This window comes from Phoca vitulina, unplaced genomic scaffold, assembly GCF_004348235.1.
Source record: "Phoca vitulina isolate PV1807 unplaced genomic scaffold, GSC_HSeal_1.0 scaffold42, whole genome shotgun sequence".
Lineage (NCBI taxonomy): Eukaryota > Metazoa > Chordata > Mammalia > Carnivora > Phocidae > Phoca > Phoca vitulina.
Window position 1 is genome coordinate 7,856,097 of NW_022589745.1, and position 24,333 is coordinate 7,880,429.

At 45.7% G+C, this 24,333-nt stretch overlaps 2 protein-coding genes across 2 annotated transcripts in view; one reads left to right on the plus strand and one right to left on the minus strand.

Moving 5' to 3' along the window:
- The window catches only part of ATP6V1C2 (ATPase H+ transporting V1 subunit C2), a 52,917-nt gene extending 48,631 nt beyond the window's left edge, over window positions 1–4,286 (plus strand). The window contains exons 13-14 of the mRNA XM_032430066.1: window positions 3,655–3,787; window positions 4,034–4,286. Coding sequence (XP_032285957.1) covers window positions 3,655–3,787; window positions 4,034–4,123 — 223 coding nt within the window. The 3' untranslated portion in view covers window positions 4,124–4,286. The remainder of the gene's footprint in view (window positions 1–3,654; window positions 3,788–4,033) is intronic.
- A 468-nt stretch (window positions 4,287–4,754) lies between these two features.
- PDIA6 (protein disulfide isomerase family A member 6) lies at window positions 4,755–23,712 on the minus strand. The gene is made up of 13 exons (XM_032430065.1): window positions 23,605–23,712; window positions 18,073–18,214; window positions 14,075–14,132; window positions 13,503–13,629; window positions 12,093–12,199; window positions 10,605–10,735; window positions 10,098–10,212; window positions 9,438–9,578; window positions 8,565–8,649; window positions 8,368–8,440; window positions 7,247–7,405; window positions 5,810–5,906; window positions 4,755–5,222 (listed from the first exon to the last, which is right to left on the minus strand). Exons 1-13 carry the CDS (start codon window positions 23,621–23,623, stop codon window positions 5,154–5,156), a joined length of 1,323 nt encoding a protein of 440 aa, XP_032285956.1. The 5' UTR covers window positions 23,624–23,712; the 3' UTR covers window positions 4,755–5,153.
- Window positions 23,713–24,333: the final 621 nt, after the last annotated feature.

A 24,333-nucleotide genomic window follows, 5' to 3' on the forward strand; every position in this document is an offset into this window, starting at 1 on the left:
GCTGGCTGGACACACTTTTTCCAGAAGCTTCCGCCCCTGCTTCTTGGCCTGCTCTGGCCCGCAGGCTCCGTTGCTTCCCTGGCCCCCCGAGCCTCTGGAGTGCTCTCCCCAGCCCCTTCCCCTGCCTGCACGGCGGCCCCCCACCTGGAGGCCCGTTCCTGCTTTCCCTTCTCTGCCTGTGCTTACTGCATCTCCCGGTCCTGCCGCTCGCCGGACACATCCGGCTCCTCTTCCCCCCCAACCTCTTCCTCTGGCTGCCCTCTTAATGCCAGTGGCCTCATGTCCTTCCTGTCCCCAGGCCCCAAACCTCAGGGCTCGGACGCTCTGCTCCCTCATCCCCGCTTGCCTCCCCCACTCCCTGCGCCCCACAGCGCCCCGGACGGGCCATCCATCCTGCCTCCGCTTTCTCTGTCGCCTCCGTCTCCCGCCTCGCTGGCCCAGCTGTTGCCACAGGCTCTCGTCCTCCACATGGCTGCCAGTGTGGTTTTGTTTAAACTGGTGGCTGCCAGGCGCGGTTTTGTCCAAACACAATATGGTGGCTGCCAGGTGTGGTTTTGTCCAGACACAGATCAGATCTCCCCGTGGCTCCTCATCCTCCCCGCCCGTCTCAGAGGCCTGGAATGGCACGGATTGTGGCCCTGTGGTGCAGGGTGTACTCACGCTACCCTGGAGTGTTCCAGCCGTCCGTAGTGTCGACGGGCCCCAGACTGACCTGCTGGCCTCAAAATTCAGTGGTTCTTGGGCCCAATAGTGTGGCTGCCCATTTGCTCAAGAGAGGTATAGATAGATATCCTTAATATCTTAAGCTGGATAAAACTATTTCCCCTAAAAGTCATATAGAAATAATTCTTTTTTTTAGAAAAAGATTTTATTTATTTGACGGACAGCACAAGCAGGGGGGAGTGGCAGTCAGAGGGAGAGAGAGCACGGAGCCTGACACGGGGCTCAATCCCAGCGCCCGAGGATCATGACCTGAATCAGGCAGACACCTAACCGACTGAGCCACCCAGGCGCCCCTGTAGAAGTAATTTTTTACAAGACTATCAATGTAGGACTTCTTCTTCTTTTTTTTTTTTTTTTTAAGATTTTATTTATTTATTTATTTGACAGAGAGAGAGAGAGAAACAGCATGAGAGGGGATAGGGTCAGAGGGAGAAGCAGGCTCCCCGCCGAGCAGGGAGCCCGATGCGGGACTCGATCCCAGGACTCTGGGATCATGACCTGAGCCGAAGGCAGTCTCTTAACCAACTGAGCCACCCAGGCGCCCAATGTAGGACTTCTTCTTACTGTATCTGTATTGTTCCTGAATACAGTGGTAATATATGAACACTGCTAAAAACTAAAGTTCAGAAATATTTACCGTGGAGGAAGTTCCTCACAGTCCCCCTGCCCACAGATCATCACGGTTAATGGTTTCAAGGCTCTTCTTACCCCATTTATCCTTAACGTTCTGCAGCGTGCTTTTTTCATCTGCTTTCAATTCTTCCCAGTGTGTATGGAGCTACCTGATCCTTTTTAATGGCTTTTCCATATTCTATTGTATGGAGAGATCATAGTCCAAGAAAACATGATCCAGCAAGTTTGTTAGTGCAGACAGACGGTGAAGTTCACTTGCTTGCCTGTTCCTTTGACCCCCAGTTAGCACTTGGTGCTGTCTTCCTCCTCGCCAAGCTGGTTTGTTCTTCCCGCCTGTGTGGGGGCTGGGGCCGACTTGCTTGCTACCTCTGTCACTCAGCCCAGAGTTGGACAAAGAGTGGATGCTAAGTGTTCGTGGACTCGATAAAACCAAAGTGAAGTGGACCCCGCCCTCAGCTGAGGAAGTGCTAGTTGGCCTTCAGGGTGAAGGGAACCAGGGGCTTCAGTCATCTGGGATGAGAGCGAGCCGGCCAGGTAGCTAGCTGGTTAGTCGGGCTCCTGGGAGAGGTGTTAGTGGGGAACAGACGTCAGGGAACCCTAATGGTGGCTCTGCGGGTACATTCAGAGAGAGTCGTATAGAGGGAACGTACTGAAGGGGCGCCTTGGGGGACCTCCAACATACAAGGGGTGGAGGCAGAAAAGCCCATGAGGAAATCGAGGCAAGAGGAGGGAGTGGCTGACGAGTCAAAGGGAGTGGAAGCCTAAGGATTTATGTGTCCCTGCAAATGGGCCATGAGGTCATTGGTGGGACAAGCCCGAGTGTGATGGCTGAAGGATGATTGGGTGACAGAGGACAGATACTCTCAGGTTTGGAATGAGAGCCTTAGGGAGGAGCCGAGGAAGTTTATTTTAGGCAGGGCAAGATGGTGATATGTTAAAGGGAAGGGGGCAGTAGTTGAGAAACCTGACGGACCTTGCAGCCCCGGGGGGTGGGGCTGGGGTGGCTACAGTGGTCCCGGTATGGGGGCTGCAGGTGAGGGCTCCCCACCAGGTGACCTCGGCAATCAGGGAGGAGGAGGGTCCTCTACTGAGCAATCCAAGAGGGAGCACCATGGGGGGGCAGCCTTGAGAATGAGCAGAACAGACTCAGCTGTTCCTGGAAGGCATGTTCTGAGCACAACAGAAGGCGTTCCTTTAAATTGATCCAGAGGAGGGGTTCGCAGGGAAAGGACTGGAAGGGTCTGCAGAGGAAGCATGTGAAAAGCCCTGAATTCCAGAGTGGGCTAAGGGGCCAAGGGCCCGGAGGCTTGATGAGGGGGCCAGGAGCATTGAGCCAGCATGTACGAAGCACTGAAGGAGGGCCGCTTGCTCTCCAGGACCAAGGGCAGAATGGCCCCGCGCCTCTGCCCTGAAGCAGCTCCCAGGCCGGGAAAGGCAGGAGAGCTCTCAACACGGGGATCCTCGTGAGGGAGGATAAACCATCTCCCAGAGCAGCTGGGCAGTGACTGCGGTGGAATGACTGGGTGGGAGGACAAAGCAGGGGTGGCAGTGATGGCCCGGGACCTGGAATGCCCGCCCTTAGTGTCCAGGTCGCCCGGGCTGTGGCCTGTGGGTGGAGGGAATGGTCTGGGCGAAGTCGAGGATGTGGAAAGCACTGGGAGTTGGGGTAGGGAGTCCGGAGGGAAGCTGCTCATTCAGGGAAAGATGGCGACAGCCCCTCTGCCCATCTTCCCCAGGGAATACCAGAGCTTTGATGGTAAGGGGAACAAAGGAGAGACGAGGCCATGGGCTGGGCCATCCCCGTCCCCCGTGAGCTAGCCCACGTGCTGCCATCCCCATCAGCACCGGCCAGCTTCTCTGGCACTTGCCTCTTGGGAAGACTATTTTGGCGGGGCTCTGAAATCGGGGTTCCGCTCGCCCAGAGTCCTCCAAAGGCACAGGACTAAGCAGGTCGTAGGCTTGATTTATAGTGAAAGCAGTACGCACGTGGTGACAAGCAGCCTCCTTCACAGGTCGTCCTTCCTGCAGATCCAACAGACCTTGGTATTTTGAGCAGACACCGCGCCACCAACGGCCAGAAATGGCTGGTTAGCATGTTCTACTAGAGATGTTCCTGTCCAGAAAAATCCAATGAGTCTAACCTCTGACCCTAGACATTCCGTTCAACCGAGTTTCATTTTCTTAAGCTATGTTGACCGAGGCCTTTTTCTTACTAGAACTTCCTCTTTCTCGTCAGGGTTATTTTACCCACATTTGCATCTGAAGTAACTCATTCGCACGTTTTGTCTGTCTGGGAAGGTACGGACTGCCGGTGAACTTCCAGGCGGTGCTCCTCCAGCCTCATAAGAAGTCATCCACCAAACGTTTAAGGGAGGTTCTGAACTCCGTCTTCAGACACCTGGATCAAGTAGCAGCTGCAAGTATACTGGATGTAGGTAGAGAATCCGACAGAAATAGCTGGGTTTCTGCATGGCCGTCAGCCTCTCCACGTGGGAGGCACTTTCCGAAAATGGAAATTGCCAGATTGTTAAGAAGATCTACGTTTCACAAATGTGCGCGGCGGGGCTGCACTGTGCGGGGCAGAAAATGCGGTCAGAGAGCCTCCTCGAAAATTATAAAGACGACAGCAAACTGGGTTCTGCAGTTAGAGGGCCAACACGACGTCTTCTTTTTGCAGGCATCTGTGGAGATCCCTGGCCTGCAGCTCAACAACCAAGACTATTTTCCTTACGTCTACTTCCACATCGACCTCAGTCTTCTCGACTAGAGAGATGAGCTGGCACCACGGCGCGCTCCTGGTCACGCACACGCCTCCAGACGCCTCTTTCCCTTAGCCAGAGAACCCTACCGAATTTAGATTTTTAGAGAAATTGCTCACAAAAGTTAGTTACAGTTGTATTTATTTTTTTTAAGTTACAATAAAGAAACGCTCAATCCTTTGAATTGTCTCTTATAATTCGAACTGCACTTAACATAAACAGGGCCCACCTGGGAGTCGGTAACCTGGTGCCGTATTTCGGGTCTTAATGGCCATCTCGTGAGGGCCGAGGAAGCACGTTAAATCCTGAGCTAACGGTATAATCGGCCGTATTTCCTAACGGTCACTGGGGATGGCCGAAAGACAAAATCCGGGGGGGCACGAAAGGCAGTTCTCAACTGACCGCCCATTGCTTTTCGCCCTTTCTCTAAACTCCCTGTACGGGTCACATCTCGCAGCTGGAACTTGGCCTCGCAGGACGCATGTGAAATCTGTGTTGTGGCAAGCCTCCCGATGGTGCCCTCTGGGTCACAGGTTTATAGGGAGGGAAGACATCAGGGTCATCCCTTCATTATATTAATTTACTGGCTAAACATCGGATTCTGATTTTATGATGTGGACACTAATTTCATACATTTACTGGCATTGTCCAAAATATTTTATTTTTTTAATGGAAAAAAGCCATTAATATTCGAATGAAAGAATCACATTAAAAAACTTAATATGTAAGAAACAGCCTCCAAGAACATTCAAGCAGCAGTCAGAGGGAGGGAAAAATACATCAACAGCCCATCAGTTTTCCTCAAAATATTACCTGATAGAATACAACCCAATTTCACTGGCTACAACAATTCATAGAATTTTTCATTGTTTTCTTGAGATGCAAAGTTCACTGTTGCAGTGTTTTCACATGACCAATCAAGTGCTACTTCTTGGTTAAAAAGGCCACTGGTAGACTCATCTGATTGTGAAAAATGTTCCTTCACTGCTGGGGAAATTTGCTCCCAAGAAAAGAAAACTGAAGTCTGTGCCAAGCCTCTCACAGCTCATCTCTTTCCAAATCATCCAGCTCCACATCACTGAGGTCAATGTCGTCTTCCACGGGAAGCTGGAAAACAAAGCCAACGTGAGGTCCCTCAGGGGCTGGGGGGAGGCAGGGTGAGGGGCTCGGAGCACACGGGCTCACCACGGAGCAGTCATTTCTAGAGATGCCCCAGATTACAGAGCTCGTTCCTCCCTAACCCACCTCCTGCTTTTAACACTGCCTATTATTTCATAGCTGGAAAAGCTGAGAACTTGGGTGAAGTATGAATTCAACAAATTACCACCCCTTTAACACCAACAGCCATTTAAGCTTGTCCTTCTGAGGAAGAAGGGGCAGAAGTGTACTAGAATAAACGCTCATTTCAAAGCTATAATTTTGTGTTTCTCAGACACACAGTAAGTGAATTCCAGGTTAAATGTTCAGTTTCGGGGTGATAATCAGGAAAGAAACCTCATTACTGAAATTTATCTCGTCTCTGTCAAGAATACCCAGGGCCCATTTCTGACAGCATGCTAAGGCTTACGTCTGGTGGAAAGGACTAGGCTTACAAACAGCAAAGATGCCCAGGGACAGGGAGAGTAAGAAGAGGCTGGACAAGCACCCCAATGACAAGTCCCGCAGGCACACGGCCCCCCGCCCCGGGGACTCACCTCGCCATCCTTGCCGTCCCAAGGCTCTCGGGCGCTGATGGCAGGGAAGGCCCCACCTCCTACAGGTGCTGTAGAGCCCCGCCCGAACGAGAGCTCCCTGCAGCAGAAATGACCAAAGCAAGCACAGCCGGAGGAAGAAACAAAGTTTTAAAATGACGACTTGCCTACTAGGTTCCTGCAGAGGCATTTCTCACCTCTTGCTCCTGAACAGTATTATCTTTTCAAGTGAGGACAACAATGCAACCAGGCGTGGGATTACTCAGGTCTTGGCATCAGATAAAACCAGTTATCACCAATAATTAAGAAAAACTTATTTTGCTAAAATACAAATTAAGTACACAATAATTATCAAATTTGATGTAGAACACAGGTGCAACTCTGAGAGTTCCATGAACTATTTACCTCCTCTGTGCTAAACAAACAACAAACCAGAAAAGGAAAACTAGTTGAAAAGAAATGTGAATAAACTCAAAGCTGGGGTTAGAACCTGTCGTTTCCAGTGAGTGAGTCCAAAGGCGCAATCTTGTTACGTAATGATTACCCTCAGACATTTCCTATGGTTTCTGACACTGGAATCAGCTGTTGGAAAAGGATGACCTACTTCTAAGTAGAGCTGACCCCGGAACACGGGCTGAACTGTACGAGTCCATTTACACAGATTTTTTTACACTACAGTAATGTAAATGTATTTTCTCTGATTTTCTTAATTACATTTTCTTTTTTGGGGCTTACTTCATTGTAGGAATACAGTATATGATACATAAAACCTACAAAATATGTGTTAATCAACTACCAAGAGCTTATTATCAGCTCTACAGTAGTGAAGAGAGACAAGGTCTGGGTCGAAGAGGTTCTCCTTTGTGAAAAATCATAGTTATGAGGAAGAGGCATTAACCAAAACAGTGCAGCGTCAATGCCTTGCATTTGGCCGGAAGGTGATTAAGTCAATTTTAGGATGAGCTGAAGAGCAGGACAGACAGAGAGCTCCGTACATTGGGTTTAGGAACCCTTAGTGTTGTTTGCACGTCGCTGCAGTCACTTCAGAAGTATGCTCGTTTTCACATAACAACCTTCTAGAGCTAACGGCCAGAAATGGACGGGGTACTACGTGAGGTCAGGGGCACCAAGCGTGCTAGGGTGGGAATGGGTGAGAAAGGGCTCCTTCTAGCCCATGTGAGACTTCTATGAGAACCAGGAAGAGCTCAATGCCAATGGCACAAGATGGCAAGGTGGCCATCACTCTATAGAATCCTTCCACAGGAAAGAGAATATAGCTCTTACAGGAAGATGATTTAGAACTCAAACATCTAATTCTCCAGAATGCCAAATGCAAAATAATTCCATCTATTGCCTGGTCTATGTAAACCTAGTTTTGAACCCACAGCACCACAGAACTAAGCCACAAAATAAAAACAACTCAAGAAAGCAAGAAATTACCTGAGAAACTCATTAATGCCTTGCTCGCTAAAAGAACCTTTTAGAAGAGCAAATTTCATCTTGCGTGCATTAATGGCTGCCATGGCAGGGTATCCAAACCCTCCAATCCCCAATGCGTTTTCAAGTTCCGACTGGGCTCCAGCCTCGGTCCACAGCCACCTAGAAAAACAGGCTGGTTTTTAGAGTAAAGATCCCTTTCAAATTAGTTGAAATCTAATTAGTAGGTATTAAAAGATTACACTCCAAATATTTTATGGAATGAAATGGATATAGAAATAAAAAGGAAGTTTACAAAAATAATGTATTCTGGATGTGCTCTTAACTACAGTTCCTCTTACATTCCCTAAACTGTGCCTCCAGAAGTACCCCGATCTACAAAATTTTCCTCCCAGCCCCTGAAGTATTGTCCACTAAACCTGGTAAATCTTCTGTCTTTATTACCTGAAATCCTACTAATATCATTTGGGGGATTATGCACGCTCCCTAGAAGCATCATAACTTCTTTGTAAAACTTACTGGTATGTCATTATTCGATACCTATAAACATGCTCAGCTGCATTTCCTTACTCAACTACTACAACAGTGAGGAGTAACGGGTGCCAGAAGGCGCTGTTCTGTAGGCACACAACTCTGCGCTGAACTCAGCCAGGCGGCGCAGGGTCACCTGTCCTGAAAAGGGCAGGAGGGAGGCGGGACAGTAAGAGATACAGAGGAGGAGAAGCAAAAGGTTCAACAGGAGGCAGACATACTTTGTCTTAAAAATCTGCCTGTATCAGCCCTCACTTGGAAAAGGGTAAGAAAACACCCCTCTACTTCTCTTTCTTTGGCCTCCAAAGCTGTGCCAGAGTCCAGTGAGGCGACTCAGGTTTTGCTTGCTAGCTGGGACCCCAACCACCACTTAAAATGACTGCTATGAGAAAAATGTACTCCGTGGCACAGATGAGTGTCTTAGAAATAAGAGACCTGCACTCCTTTCCTTCTAGATGGTAATTATTCATCTCCTAAACTTAAAAAAATGCCAAAGAGAAACAGGGACACATCCTACAGAGAACACAGTGGGAAGCAGAAACTTGAGGAGCACGACGCTCTCCCAGCCAAGTCATACTGAGATCGTAACTTACCCCCACATTTTCTTTTTGTATTTGTCCGCCAACTTCAGAAGAACGTCTAAGTAAGAATTTCTGCCAGCAGCTCCTAATTTAAACAGAGTGTTTTCAAGGTAAAGATAAAGGCGTCCGCCACACTCCTCAGCGAGAAAAGACCCGCAGAGCAGGGAGAGCAGCGCGCGGAAGAGCAAGGGGGCCTCCGCTCGGCGTACCGGTATCCAGAATGTGGGGCAGCACGGCCACGACACAGAGCTGGTGCTCCTCACATGTCTTCTTGGCGATGTCCTCACTGATGATCTGCGGGCCCAGAAGACAACGGGTGGGCGGAAGGCCACTGACACAGAACCCAAAGGTCAGCTTGACAACCAACACTTGGCATCGTCACATTCACTCAAGAGCAGAGCAGACCGAGCGACTCCTCCGGAATACGACGGCCTTATACGCGATTCGGCACCAGCGACAGCTCTGCTCTGTGCGCGACTTCTGCGACTGGTCCCAAAGCCCTCCCCTGGGGGGCCAGCGAGGAACCGGCGCGCACAACACACACACACACACGCTCTCTCTGTCTCTCTCTCTCTCTCTCTCTGAAACCACAAAGGGTGTGGGTGCGGACTTGTTTAGCTAGACAGATATACACATATTATACATCTATGAGCGCTTGAGGCTCTCTGGGCCTCCGTTTCCTCATGTAAAATGGACATGAAAGCAGTATTTGCCTCTATGCATTCATGTCAGAACTGAGAGAAACAGATGTAAAAGCACCAGCACAATGCCTGTCACGTGCTTCTCCGCAAATAACAGCTATTACTTGGAGACCGAGGACAGCGTGACTGGATGCATTCTGTTTTTAAGCAGCCTGGTACACCTGTCCTCAGAGTGTAATTATTTTAGTACTAAAAGTTATGAAAAGCAGCAATTTATCAGACAGGTTTTCCCCACCTCAAAGTACAGTAACACTTTAAAGAGAGCGCCTTAAAAGGGAAAGAGCTCATCTGAAAGGACAAAACGAGTGTCACCGCCGCGTTAGTGCCCCTGCCATCAGACTGGATAAGTGCTTCTTATCTCGAGCGATGGAAGCGGTTTACCTCCAGCAGCTCAGGAGGGGGGGCATTCTCAGAAAACAAATCCAGGGCCCGGGAGACGATGTCAGATCGTGTCCGCCCCCCATCATAATCCACAGGAGACTCTCCCTTCTGAAATATCTTGATTGTAGGAAATCCCCTAATCTATTAAAAAGAAAAGGCAAGACAAAATCAAATTAATATTTAATAAGAAATAAAATAACCTTTATGCGTTCTAAAACTACCTTATAGGTAACTTAACATAACAATATCCCCGGCCTGCATCAGTGATCAGGGATGAGACACAAAGGTCTGTTAATCGGGCGGTTTTAACAGTCTGCCTACCAGGCACAGCCAGGTCTTATTCAAACCTCGCATTTATACTTAATACAACATACCTGCTCTAGAACAAATGGACCAACTTCAAAAGCAATGAGCGACTTGTAAAAGCCTGGGCAAGCTGAGGATTCGCATTAAGCACACAGCAAAAATAGTGAGATATTGGATTAAAAAAAAGTCTTGGGTTGAAGACTTAATAGTTTTAACAATCAAGTAATTTAGTTTCATGACAAATGGCCAAACATCTCCCCTCCTACCACACAGGGAGGCTTAGAATACTGGATGAAGTAATAGTTGAAAATAAGGTGTGTTTCTCAAAGAAACGAGCCCTACAGACACACTCACCTCGTACCGGCTGGCTAGAAGCTGGTTACCTGTGGCGTCCACGGCTGCGAGCTTCACTTTTCCCTTCGTTTGCTCTTTCACCTCTGTAGCTGCAGCAGCCCATTCTGGCTCGAGGCTATAGAAAAATATCTGCACTTTAAAAGTATATTTTAACTCTTGGCATAAATACTTAAGCTGATGTGTGTATTTCTGCCCAGTCCAGTGAGATCTGGACACACGTTTTGTGTGTGTGTTGGGGGGGTGCACAAGTGATGCCACCCTTCCATTTTCCCTTCCCGGGCCTTTTTGACTGCCCTCCCCAGATCGGGATGCTGGCTCCCTGCTCATCTCTGAAAACACGACAGAAGATACTCCTGGCTCTCATGCCAACGTGTAATAATCATGTAGAGTCCGGAGTTTTTCTGGAGATCTCAGTGATTACCTGGGTCTGGGGCAGCTTCTTCAAAACAAGCGAGGTGACTATACTGAAAGCACTGTGACTCGAAGAACATGGTAGAAAGCACTTACTTTTTGCAGTGTCCACACCAAGGAGCATAGAATTCAACCATCCAAACATCGTCACTGTCAAGGACATTCTTATCAAAGCTGTCATCCGTCAGCTCAATCACATCCTTCTTGCTTGAACTCTCACTCCTACCCTGTCACGGGTGACATTAAATATTAAACTACCCATGGCCAGAAAGCACACTATTCCTGTTCTAAATAGATTTAACAATCTCACCCACATCTTAACAAAGTTTGGAGCTTTTCTTTCAAGTAAAAACTATTTTACTCAGATTGGGGACATTCCTTAATAGTACTTTTGCATGTTAAGCAGTGTTTACTATCAATTGCCAATCCCTACAGTATAGTATCATCTGCTATTTTGTTAAGAGAAACCCCACACGGCTCACAGAACCACCCAGTAACACTACTCTAATTCAGACTGGGCACAGCTGCTCATTCATCCCAGGATGTTAAACGTACCACACTTGCTACCTTTCCATAGATAAGATCCCTACCAGTCAAGAGAGCTAAATAGAACATTTAATCCTTTTTTTCAAAGAATTTTTTTTTTTTTAAGTTTTATTTATTTAAGTCCTCTCTATACCCAACACGGGGCTCAAACTCACAACCCCGAGATCAAGAGTCGCACGCTCCTCCAACTGGGCCAGCCAGGTGCCCCCAGTGAATTTTCCTGAGTACCAAAGCTCAGAGGCAGTCAGTTCTGTTTACTGCTTTCTGGTGCCTGGGCCAAAAGCCATGGAGACAGGGGAGACAACTGTGCCCATTAAATGTCGGAGTTTGAAATAAAAGGCAAGAGCGTAGAATCTCTGGGTAAGTTCTCAGTCTGTGTAAGGAAGCTAGTTTTACTGGTCTCTTTAAGAGTCAAGGGCCATTTTATCTCTATCTGTAAGAATTTAATGCCTCTTCACAAGAATGTAAGTACATCATGGTTAAACATCACATCTCATACATGAGCATCTAAAAATACCAATCCACGGAACAAGAACTTCTTTCTCTTCTTCCCTATTTATATAGAATTTTCCAGGATTTCAGGTTGATTGCCAGATATAGGCCAAGAGATCATTCAAATTTCATCCCTCTTTGCCCAAAGCCCGTCTGGTCTCTTTCTCTCTCCACTTTAGAACTACAAAGGCCAGAGGATCCCAGAGCCCGGCTCCCCTGGCCTGGAGCTCTTTCTCTGTTTACAGCTCAAACTCTTCCATTTTAGCACTGGGTCGAGGAAGCCCATTTGTGGCCTGGATCTTGGCCTACAGTTGTGCCAAGCTGCCCTGGGACTAGTGACTTCTGAGGAGGCCAAACGAACAGGATGGGTGGCTGACTCCCTCTGGCATCAGCTGATCTAACCTCGTATTATTTTTTTAACTGAAAATTCACTATCTACAATATTGAGTAGTAATGACTTAAAAAACAAACTATCCTCTACAAGGAGTCCATATTCTGGCATCAGAATCATCACACACATTAAAAATGAACTTTATACAGCCTTACTTGCTTTCCAGAACTATATCCGCCACCCCTTCCCCCAAGGCGGTCCTTGACGAGCTGGCGCAGGGCACTGAGGGCAGCATCTACGATGGCTTCACCAGTTCTGCCACCTAGAGGAAGACAAAGGACAATCAGATGGACAGATGGCGGTGAGCTGTGTGCCTGAAGGACACTACCTAAATCTGTCAGCTTTATCGGATGTTTGAACACACCCAACAGTACACACGTGTATTTAACACAGGGCCAAGTTCTCCCTACAATGCATTTTGCATTAGACTTTTCACTGGGAAGACCAAATCCCCTTCTTGAGTTTTAGTTTATTAGCGTGAACAAGAATATCCTCCTGCTCACCTATTAATACCATCTACAAATGAGAGTAACTCACAAACGTTTACCGAACATGCAACATGTACACAGATAAATAAGAAACTTATCTAGTTAAGAAAGCAGAGAACATTTCTAAATACAAATTACCAATTGGGAAAAATAGAAGAAACTATTTTTACGATAACGGAGAGAAAAAAAAATGTGGACAAAGTAGGATATGAAATGCCTGAAGCCAAGTAACTGGAAAGCAATCCAGACCTCGTTTTTTCTACCTTGCTTACAACACAGTTATCTTGGGCTTTTTTAGGTTCTCTAGCTGAATTTAATCCTAATCTAAGAAGTAATAAACCCTGTAACTGAAACTCAATAATGACAACAGCCTTTGGAAATTTAACCAAAAACTATATACTCAAGAAAAAGTCAGGGGGCTATTAACTGACTCGGAAGTGTGCGGATAATATAGGCCATGAGGCTATCTTCAGAGTTTAAAGGCAAAACTCTAATAAAATCTCTGGAAAAATTCGTATTTTTAAAAAAATAGTTTATCAAACTGCCAAGGAAGAGAGAAAAACATCTGAGAACCCTTTCAGACCTGATATTAGAAAGAAAATTCAGTACAGCAACACTCAGAATATGTTTGAATCGTGTCGTTCTGCGGCCTTGGCCGACACTTTCTAACACAGAAGGGCAAGCCCTGCACATAACACGGCCTTCTGTTCCTTCTCTAACTCTAGATGCCTTCATCCTCGGAACCAGCGCCCCTTCCTCCAATCTACCTGGAAATATACCAGATTAAGAAATGTACTAGCAAGAAAGAGGGTTTTCTCACTCTAGACCAAAAGTTGGCGAACTCTCTGTGAAGCGCTCAACAGCAATTATTTTCAGCTGGGCAGGCCTTCCTATCAGTTGCAGCTACTCGCTGCTGTTTTAGTGTAAGAGCCACTGCAGACAATATGTAAACAGGTGTGACTATGTTCCAAAAAACTCTATTTCCAAAAACAAACGGGCCCTTCCTCCTAATTTTTACCTACCTGCTCAAATTCAAATTCCAACCAGGGGAGTGGAGTAGTTAGGAGAAGTTCTTACCCTGATAATCTTCTGGTCTGTTTTTGTTGGAGCCAAAAATCTTAATGGTAGGAAATCCCTGAACGCCGTACTGACCGCCTAGAGACTGGTGTTTATCAGCGTCAACTGCACCAACTTTTACAACATCCTGTGAAAACATAAAAGTATCATCTATTTTTCTTTCAACTGGAGCAGATTCCACAAAAACCCACCACTTGATTCTTGTAGACTCAGGGACAAGATAATAAAGGGCAGGATTAGGTTGATAAACAGAATTAATGACGGCTCTAGCCTGGAAAATCATTCCTGCACGGAATGATGGGTGAACTGTGAGTCAGCCCTGGAGGGAACTCTGCAGCTCCCAGAATTACCATGACGGAGAGTAATTATGTCACTAATCCGGAAAACTGAGTTAACAATGAACAGACAACGTAAAAATTAAATGTGTATTATCCCTTTGCTCCCTACATGCTTCTGGCACCAGAACAAGGGTTCTGAGCTTAATATGCAAATTAACTTCCTATCCTACATTAAGCCCAGTTGCATACTTACTTATACATTCACAGGTGAGTGTGGGCATCTCGGAAACTTACTTTTAATGCAGTTGCTACCTTCTTCCATTCTGGTGTCAGCCTCTGGCAGTGACCACACCTTTCAGGAGATGAAAACACAAGGCAACAGTTAATGGCTTTGATCCCCAATTCAAAAATACTCCCCCAGGCGCCTGGGTGGCTCAGTCGGTTTAGTGTTTGCCTTCAGCTCAGTCATGACCTCAGGGTCTTGGGATCGAGTCCCGCTTCGGGCTCCCTGCTCAGGGGGAGTCTGCTCCTCTCTCCCCCTCTGCCTGCCGCTCCCCCTGCTTGTGCTTGCTCTGTCAAATAAATAAAATCTTTAAAAAAAAAAAAATTCCACCAACAGTCTACTGAGTGACTTGCACAGGGGTGGGTGCTTGCAGGGAGTACGTGTGCTAATGAAACCTGATCGGTGACAAGAAGGAACTTGCCATTTTAAGGGGCTTTACTATAATCCTTTTTCATATGCTAACTTAAAGTTTCCAAATTACTGTTTAATTAAATTATATTTAAAGAGTTTAAACTGTCATCTGTAACTCTATCCCTGGGTGGGAACTTTAGCATTTATTTGGTCAAGTGTACCTCAATGTGTGGTCTGAGTTCTATAAGGCTAGGCAAAATGCAGATTCTTGGGCCCCGTGAACTCAGAACGCCTAGAGAAGGGGTTCAGGAACCCACATTTTAGTAAGATCAACTAGTGATCCTTAAGCCCATTAAGGTTTGATATTCCCTGATCTATCCAACCTCTTCGTGTTATAGATGAGGCCATCAGTATTAGAGCCTAAATCTCAATGCTCCTTGGCTCCCACAGCAGCATGTAGGGCTAAAAATGTACATGTAATCCCAAATTTGTAAGCCTAGCAAGCTGAAAAGTTCTTGATACCACAAGGTGGTGATAAAAGAGCAAGAGTGAGCAAGAGAGAGACAGAGACGAGAACACAAGGAAAAACAACTTTAATAATCTTTTAGGAAACAGTATTTGAAATAAATTATTGTGAAACGTAATATATACAGATGGGTGTTTTAAAAAGTTATATATAGGGGCACCTGGGTGGCTCAGTTCGCTAGGCGTCTGCCTTCGGCTCAGGTCATGGTCCCAGGGTCCTGGGATCGAGCCCCACATCGGGCTCCCTGCCCTGAGGGAAGCTTCCTTCTCCCTCTCCCACTCCCCCTGTTTGTGTTCTCTCTCTGGTTGTCTGTCAAATAAATAAAATCCTTAAAAAAAAAAGTTATATATACACAAACCTGTTACGTTTATGCCATTTATCGAGGTTGCAGACGTTATACTGTTCATTTTCATGGTTGAATAGCATCCATTGTATGAAGATACCATAACCAGTTTACCCATAGGTGATTAGTTGTTTTTTTTTGTTTTTTTAAAAAAAAACAAAGTAAAGTCTCCTAACTAGGCTTCTAAGGACCTAATGAGCAAATGCCATGTGCCAGGACCATGAGGGGCCCTTCATACAGGATTTCATTTCATCGGCACAACACTGAAGACAGGCCTTGTTATCTTCATCTTACAGATGAGGGGACAGAGGTGGAGAAGTTAAGAAACCTGTCCACTATCACACAGTCATCCGTGACAGAGCTGCTGGATAGGTCTGTGACTCCAGGTCCCACTTTTTTTTTTTTTATTTATTTGAGAGAGAGAGTGAGAGAGAGAGAGAGCACAAGAGGGGGGAGTGGGAGAGGGAGAAGCAGACTCCCTGCCGAGCAGGGAGCCCGATGCGGGACTCGATCCCGGGACTCTCGGATCATGACCTGAGCCGAAGGCAGTCGCTTAACCAACTGAGCCACCCAGGCGCCCAAGGTCCCACGTTTTTAATCACTACATATTATCACCTTCCACAGGGGCCTAAGCTTAATCCAGTATTTTAAAAGTTAGGATCTTCTGAGAAATGTCCTGGAATGCTGCTTCTACATACTTCTATCTAGTATCTTTTGCTGTCCACGTGCTCCTACTTAGAAGTCCAGGAGTCAAAATTTTATAGGACTTTGTGCCTCTTTAATTTGGGTTTATACTATGAAAGGACTCAAATCAGAAATTGTCAGAGTGTATATTCCCTTCAATTTCGATATGAAGCATAGTAAAGACAGATCAAAATGCCACGTAAATCTAAATATAGCACACCTCTAACCCAAGGGTTCCTCACCTGCGGTCCACAGACCCCGAAGGTGTTGGTGGATAAAAATCCAGGGGCTCCAGGAACTTTTGATGGCGGGGGGGAGAGGAACACCTCTATTTTGCTAACTTGCAATGGAAATGAAGGCTTTCCTTCAATGATGAACATTCACAACACACCAACCGTCACAAAAAAAAACTCACAGCTACTCTTCGATCACTACCACAGCTCCTACACTTCTCTTCCAACCTCGTTTATGCTCATCACTACTTCACGATCATGGCGTCTAGGTGTTAGGGCTGCTGCTAGATCTTGCTATTTACTGTCCCAGTGAACAAGTACTAGATAACCACATCAAAATTTATTTTAATATTTTGATAATGTTATTTCGATATTTTAGGTTTCCTCTGCAACCCTATATGCTTTATTTTACACACAGAGAAGGAAAATCTTTATTCTGGAAAGAATTCAAAGCCTTCACCAAGCTGCCAAGTCCAAACACAAGAAGAGGAGAAAAACACCTGCTCTAATGAGACCACCTGTTCCCCAGAACATTACGAAGCAAAACTGCCATGTAACAGTAACCGTTAACTACAGGGTCCAGATCTGGCCTTCTCAATGATGCTCTTTGGTTTCGTTTTGGAATGAGGTATATTCTCTTTATATCGTAGCTCCCCAAAACAATGTCAATTACCATAAATGATAAAAAAAAAAAATCTAACTTGTAAAAATTGCATACAAAGGCATTCAACAATAGAACAATTTGTATAATTACTATTTGTACATTTACTAATACAAATGAACTAACCCATATAGAATGCTCGATTGGATTTAACAAAAAGAGAAACTTTAAAAATAATAATAATAAAGGCACTCAGATGAATAGTATTCACAATGTGGCAACATACAAGTAGAGGGTTTTACCTTAATTTGCTACATTGAACATTAAGTGACATAGTCCATGAGGGCTGGTAATGAGTTTCCAAAACTCAGTTTCATGGTCTTGCAAAGGAAAAAATTAAAGCAATACAGGAAAACCTTTCATCAAGCATATCCTACAATGCACCCCCTCAGGTAAAAGAATCTGTAAGAATTTCATTTACTACACCTACGTGAGTGTAGGGGTTGCAGCTCACACCTAAAAGTACTTCCTGAGGTCATTTGCAGGACAGAGCTGGCTGGGGCTCAGGTCTCCTCAGGGTACCCTCGGCCTGGCCTGCTAGATTACAGAAGTAACAGCCTTGTGCACATTTTGCAGTTTCCATTCATCTGTCTCTACACTTCTCTATTTGTTGGGTTTTTGTTTTGTGTTATATGCTTAACTACATCAACAATTAGTGCAATACTGTATTTTGACTCTAATTGTGCACCATTAATTTCAACGAAAATTGCATCTTTACCCCACAAGAGTTTTTTTTTTGTTGTTTTTTTGTTTTTTTCCAGCAATGCATGTAAGACAAGAGAAGAATTTTAAAATTAAACCAGTTTTTAATGACGTATTTCTGGAAGCAACTCTCTCCAAGACACAATGGAATCAATCACTAGTTCTTCCCTTTCCTGTGCCCAATATTCTTTCAGCATAAATGAGTTTCCCTTCCATCAAGCTCCTACTTACCTCATCATTGAGATATACCTTCTTAAAATTATAAGAAAGATTTTCTTTCTTCTTTTTTGCAGCAATCAGCTACTCCAACCATTCTTTTTCAGTGGACTCAATCTCCATGGCCTTTAACTCACACCACTTTGGGGAGTCTCTCACTTCTCTCTCTACTTCTTTTAAACAAGCAGTAAACTAGATAAACTAGATGACTAAATAAAATCATACTTTCATATAGTATTTTCCCTAATTTTATAAAGTACCATAAATAACCCACAACATGGCTTTATGCTTACCATGGAGCATAGAATTCTACAAGCCACAAGCTAGCACTCTGAATAACTTCTCGGTTGAAATTTGATGGAGTTAGTTCAATCACATCATCGCTGGAGGAATAGAGACCATTCGCTGCCAGGAAGAAGGTGCAGCTCATCAGACCTGCAGTAATGACACAAAGCACAGCATGAGCGAAAGGGTTCATGCCCTGGCAGCAAACTGGGCACCGGGAGTCTTCTTCAATTGCCCAATGTCGTCCCAGGTCAGGGCCCTTTGAATCCCCGGCCTCTTGCTGCTCTCGTAGGCCCTGGAATCTCACTCCCCCTGGTGCAGGCACAGCAAGGACAGAGAGGCCACACTCTCGCCTCTTGAGCTGCAACTGGGAAAAGATTTCTTGCTTCGTGCTTATGCATGAGCATCTTCATTCTTTACAGTCACCTTGTGAGGTAATACTACCATGGCCATTTTATGGGTGAGGACACTGAGAAGCTGGCAGACTACCCTGTGACCCTGGGCAATCTACACAGCATTTATTTCTTGTGTTATGCAGTTGCAATATTAGAACACTACCTTTATTACTTTCTTCTGAAGGAAAAAATCAGTTGTTTCCTCCACTAAACTGGGACTCTATCAAGGGCAATAATTGCTTTTATAAATACTTTCATTTCTGCTAACACTATTCATGGCAATCAATAGGCACTTACAATGCTGTTGGATGAGCTTACAAAGAATTTTCATGTAAATATTATAAAGCGAGGATGGAGTCTTGTCGTATTATTTTCTTTTTTTTTAAGATTTTATTTATTTATTTGACAGAGAGAGACACAGCAAGAGAGGGAACACAAGCAGGGGGAGTGGGAGAGGGAGAAGCAGGCTTCCCGCCGAGCAGGGAGCCCGATGCGGGGCTCGATCCCAGGACCCTGGGATCATGACCTGAGCCGAAGGCTGACACTTAATGACGAGCCACCCAGGCGCCCCTCTTGTCGTATTATTAATAGCACAGTTTAGCCACACTGTGGACCAAATGCATTTTTCTTGGCTACTCTACGAACTGAAATGTAATTTTTAACAATTATATAGGAAAACAAGTTCTGAACTGATTTATGAATATTTTTGTTTTCTGAATTGGTAGTACTATCAAAATTCCACCTCCTCCTTTTAAATATATAATACAGGACTTCTTTGTTTTCCAGTTACATTGCATCTAATACCTCCAGAACAATACTTAATGGACTGTTCTTGACTTTAATATTTTCTCATTTGCTGGCTTTTGGGTTGCAACATAAACTTCACGGTATTAGAGAAATTCCTGTTACTTTCTTTTTAGCATCTATGAAGATGATCATATAATTTCTTTCTTTTCATCTACTGATGTAACAAACTGTGAAACTGACCCGTCCTCTAAGGCGTGTGTGCACATGCCATCTTAGTCGTATTTTCATATGCCTTGTAGACAGAATTTGGAAGATTTCAAATGGAGCTTTTTGAATAACCCGTTGGTAAATTTCTTCTGGAAGGCATATACACCAATGTTAACTGTTCTGCTGCTAAATCTTCCACCTTCTACTTACATACCACTTTCAATTTTCAGATCACTCTCAAATACATTAGACCACTTGGTTTTTCACAGCATTACTAACTAGAGAGCAGGAATAATCCCTCTTTTGTAAATAAGGAAACACAAGTACATCCAGTGACCCATCTGTGGTCTCTGACTTCTATTTCCAAGTTCTTCCCATTAAACCACTGTTGTCTTTTTAGTGCTCAGGATAAAATGGTTCAGTAGGTCATGGGCATGAATAAACAATGTAATTATATTGTTCAAGAATACTGCATCTGAAGGCTGCCTGGCTGGCTCAGTCAGCAGAGCAAAGCATGCAACTTTCAACCTCAGGGACATGAGTTCAAGCCCCACACTGGGCATGGAGACTACTTTAAAAAACAAAACAAAACAAAACACTGCATCTGAATTATAGATACGGCTAATATTGTAGGAACTTATGAAAATAAAACTGTGGACCTTACTAAGGGTGACATAAAAGGTTATCATGCAGGGGGTATGACCAGATTTGCTTTCTAGAGTTTTCTGGCTGCAATGTGGGAGAGCGGTGTCACCCAAACCCAGGGAAAGATGGAAAGGGCAACAGTAAGACATGCTACTGGGAGATCAAATAGGAGACTGAAAACTAACTGCTGTATTTAATGAGCGATCCCTGGGGCCCAGGACGGTTGTGGTGGAGTAGTGAAAATAAGCAGCAGCCAACCTGCAAAAGACTGGAGAGAGTAGGAGGGAACAAGTTGATGAAAACAACGGATAGCTCTTTAAAACAAGTCTTATTCTAAAGAGCACAAGAGGGCAAGCAAATGTCGGGTAGAAGGAAGGTTCCTTTTTAAAGACGAGAGTGATCTGAGCATGAGGGAAAAAATATGGGGAGCAGGAGAGGCTAAAGATAAAGTGGAGTAATAATGAAACAAAACGCCTGGAATTAGGAAGGGAGGGAACCAGAGTCAGTGATAGGGGTAGCCGGGGACAGGATGACCTCCTTTTCCACTCTGAGAGGTGAGAAAGGGTACATGTGGATGGAGATCAGGCCATCCAAAATGGGGCTCTCTCGATGACTGCTGCTGTCCAATATGGCAGCCTCTCGCCACATGCGGCTGCCCCACCATGCACTGATGGTATAAAAAGCGCACTAAGGTTCGAGGACTTGGTAGGGGGAAAAGTATCTGGTTAGTATTTCTGATATTGATTACATGCTACAATGATATTTTATATACACTGGGGAAATAGATATTAAAATTAATTTCACCTATTTTTTACCTTTTTAAATGAGGCTACTAGAATATTTAAAATTAGATATAAAGTTTGCATTCTTATCTCTACTGGATTGTGCTGCTCAATAATCTTTTTGTTGCTGCAGGGAAGGTTAAGTGGAGTTTGACATTTAATAAAGCAAGTAAATTAAGAATCCAAGAAGACAGAGTCCTAATTCGGAACACATTTAGAACTTAAGACTGGTCCTGGAAAATCCTCCATGGAGTTCTACTTTCTAAAGTTTATCATTTTTTATAAAATCAACATTAATTGATACTTGTTCAATACATTGAGCTCACATTTTCGAAAATGCAAAAGAAAACCCATCAACAGTTCCACTAGAATGGGCAATATTTTGGTGAATATTCTTACTGACATCTCTATGCAATTCAGAGGTCTAAAACTTTATTATTATATTTATATGCATGTGATCTTACTATACATTCCTTTCTGTAACCTTTTTTCACTCAGAATGAGTTACAGACATTTTCTATATAATTATGGATTCCTTATCACCCTCACCCCTATATAGCCATTCTTAATGGCTCTATCATGTTGCCAATCCACCCCTAACAGAATTTATTTCCAAGCTGTCACTATTAACAGACTAATGCTGAAAATTCTTATACTTTCCTTCCCCCTCAAATAAACATAAGTATTTCCTTAAGAGATGATCTTACAGGGAGGATGGGGGAATAGCTAACATTTTGATATATGTATCTGTCCAACTACTCTCCAGAAACTGACATGTTAACTATGAATAATGCTTAAATGACACTACATGCCAGGTACTGTCTCAACAACTAAGATATATTAACTCATTTTAAGAACCGTATGTGGTATGTATCATCATGCCCATTTTTAGACCAGGAAACGGAGCCAAAGAAAGGGTAACTTGCCTAAGGCCACATCATTATAAAGAGATAGAACATGGTTATGCAATCCAAATTTTTAACCAAAGGCCTGGAGACTGCATTAGTATAATCCCAAGGAGGGTCATTAGGTAGATTGTGGCAGAATTGGTTTTTTTCCCTTCTCCTGTCCCTGATTGACAGGAGGCTGTTACAAGCAGGCTGGAGTCACCCAAGGGATGGACCATGATTTTTACCTCAGGAATGTGCTTCCTTTCCATACAAAGATGGTCATGACATCAGTATAACATGGACTTGGGCTTTTTTCTTTTTTTTCTAGAATGTTGCTGGAGTTCTTATTTGTCTGTAAATTTTGCCTAATTCTCACAAGAGCCTCCCCTTTCTTATAAATGGCTCTCCAATGGAAATGTCTTGGTAATAAAGATTTGAGACCTAAATTCCTTAAAAAGCAGTATGACGTAGTAGGGCTAGAAAGAAACTGAATACTCAGAAAACAGATTAAAAGATACAAACGAAAGGAGCCAGTAATTACCCCCTATGAAAACCCTCAAGAAAACAAACAAAAACCCCAGGCCACTTAAGATGATAAAGTAGGTCAATCTCCATTAATAATGTCCTGTTTCTGAAATTCACATCGCAGTTCCACTCACTGATAACGAGCACCAATGGGAAACTGGAACCTCCGAGTGTCCAGAATCCATGTGAGCAGATGGCTTTGCCATCTGTGGCTCCCCATTATTCCTCCAGAGTAGTTAAGGACGGTACAAATCCGCATCAGCAACATCTCTGTCCCACACCTGCTAGCAAGAGTACAGGATCCCAAAGCAGTCATCTAGAAACCAAGAGGGCTCCCAAAAATGGTTGACTACATGTATTCAAATAATGACTTAACTGACAGAATCACAGACTTTCAGAGCCGAGTCTGAATTCACCCGAAGGAAACTACATAGACACTGCAATCTTTTCCCCTCCTCTGTTCTCTCTGCAGTCGTACAGCAAGTATTTGTATCTCGCTTACCCTCTTGAGACCTATGTGAACTCATTCATCCTGACAACAACCCAGCGTGGGAGTACCAGCCCAGAGTGGTTAAGTAACTGGCTCCCGGTCACACAGCTAGTAAACGCGGGGGCGGGCTGGGGCTCTGGTCTGGACCCAGGGCGTTCCGGTAACGTCGGTAAGAGCGCCTGGGCTGGGTGGGACCGAGGGGGGCCAGAAAAGAGACGGGATCCTCCGCAACCTCGCTCACTGTAGTTTCTAAAACCGACATTTACATAATTCATGGCAGTCTGCGTTCCATTTAGTTTCTGAAAGTTCAACCACATTTAAAGTGCTTTTGGAAGGCACCGTTCCCTATCTCAGGCAGCACCTCAGTCTAATTCCAGGGCTGGGTTTTTGATATTTCAGTTCTTCTCATTAGTGGGAATTCCACAGAACAGGTGACGAGCCCGTGGCTGTGCCGCACGCACGCCGGCGCGAGGACAGCGCGCCCAGAGCGAGGGAGCACTGACCGTGACCCTCTCGGCTCGCCCGCGGCCCCAACCTCCGCCCGGAATCAAGGTACTCCGCGCGGCTCCCACGCAGCTCCCGGCCTCGGCTCCCGCCCGGCCCGCGGCCGTCGCCCCTCCGCCCTGGGTTCGCGCCCAGCCTCGGGGCTCCCCGTCCCCGCCGCGCCACGCTCCCCCGGGTGGGCTGCGGGGGCCCCGCCGACGTGCCTCCCCTCCGCACGCGCCCCGAATCCGGCAGGGCCCCGCACCCCCGCGCCGGCCGGGCCCGCCATCCCCCACCCCAGCTCCGGCCAAGGCCGCACGCCCGCCCCGCCGGGAACTCCCGGACGGCCCCCCGAGACGAGGAGGCCGGCGCCTACCCAGCACCAGGCGAGCCATGCCGAGCGCCCGCGCCACCGTGTAGTCCCGCCGTCGCCTGAGCTCCGCGCGCCGCGCCCCCGCCGCCCCACGTCCCGCCCTGGGCCGGTGAGGCAGGCGCCGGGCGGTGCGGCGGGGACGGGCCGGAAGGCGCTCGCTAAGCCGTGGCCGCGGCTCATTGGTCCTGGAGGGCTTCGCTCATTCGCATAGCCAATGGGAAGCGGCCGGGTAGAGGTTCCCGGTTTGATTTTTTTTTATTGGGGGCGGAGCGAGCGGCGGAAGGAGGGACTTGCTGGGGGCGGGGCGGACCAACCTCTCCTTTCTCCGTGGCGCTCAGATACCCCCTCCCCGAACTTGGCGTTCAGCCCTTCTCCCTCCCGTAGAGTCCAGTGTTTGGTTCTTCTTATTTTAAGGGTCTTTATTCTCTCTTTCCCTCCCTGGCCTCTAACGAGCCCCTTTCCAGCCCTCACTCATCCCTTGCCCCGCTCCGCTCCCCACCCCTTATCCTCTTTGTCTCCAGGGAGGATAACTTTTTTTAGGCCCTCAGTACATCTAGGACCTTATTAAATGCCATATTAATTTTTATTTTCTAATCTTTCTCGTCTACCGGACGAGTATTCAGTCAAACGCTTGCTAAGCACGTACTGTATGTACCATAATTGAACACGTTATTTATTTTGTTGAATTACTTTAAAAGTTTCCAAGTCCAGAGCACCTGACTACAAAACCTC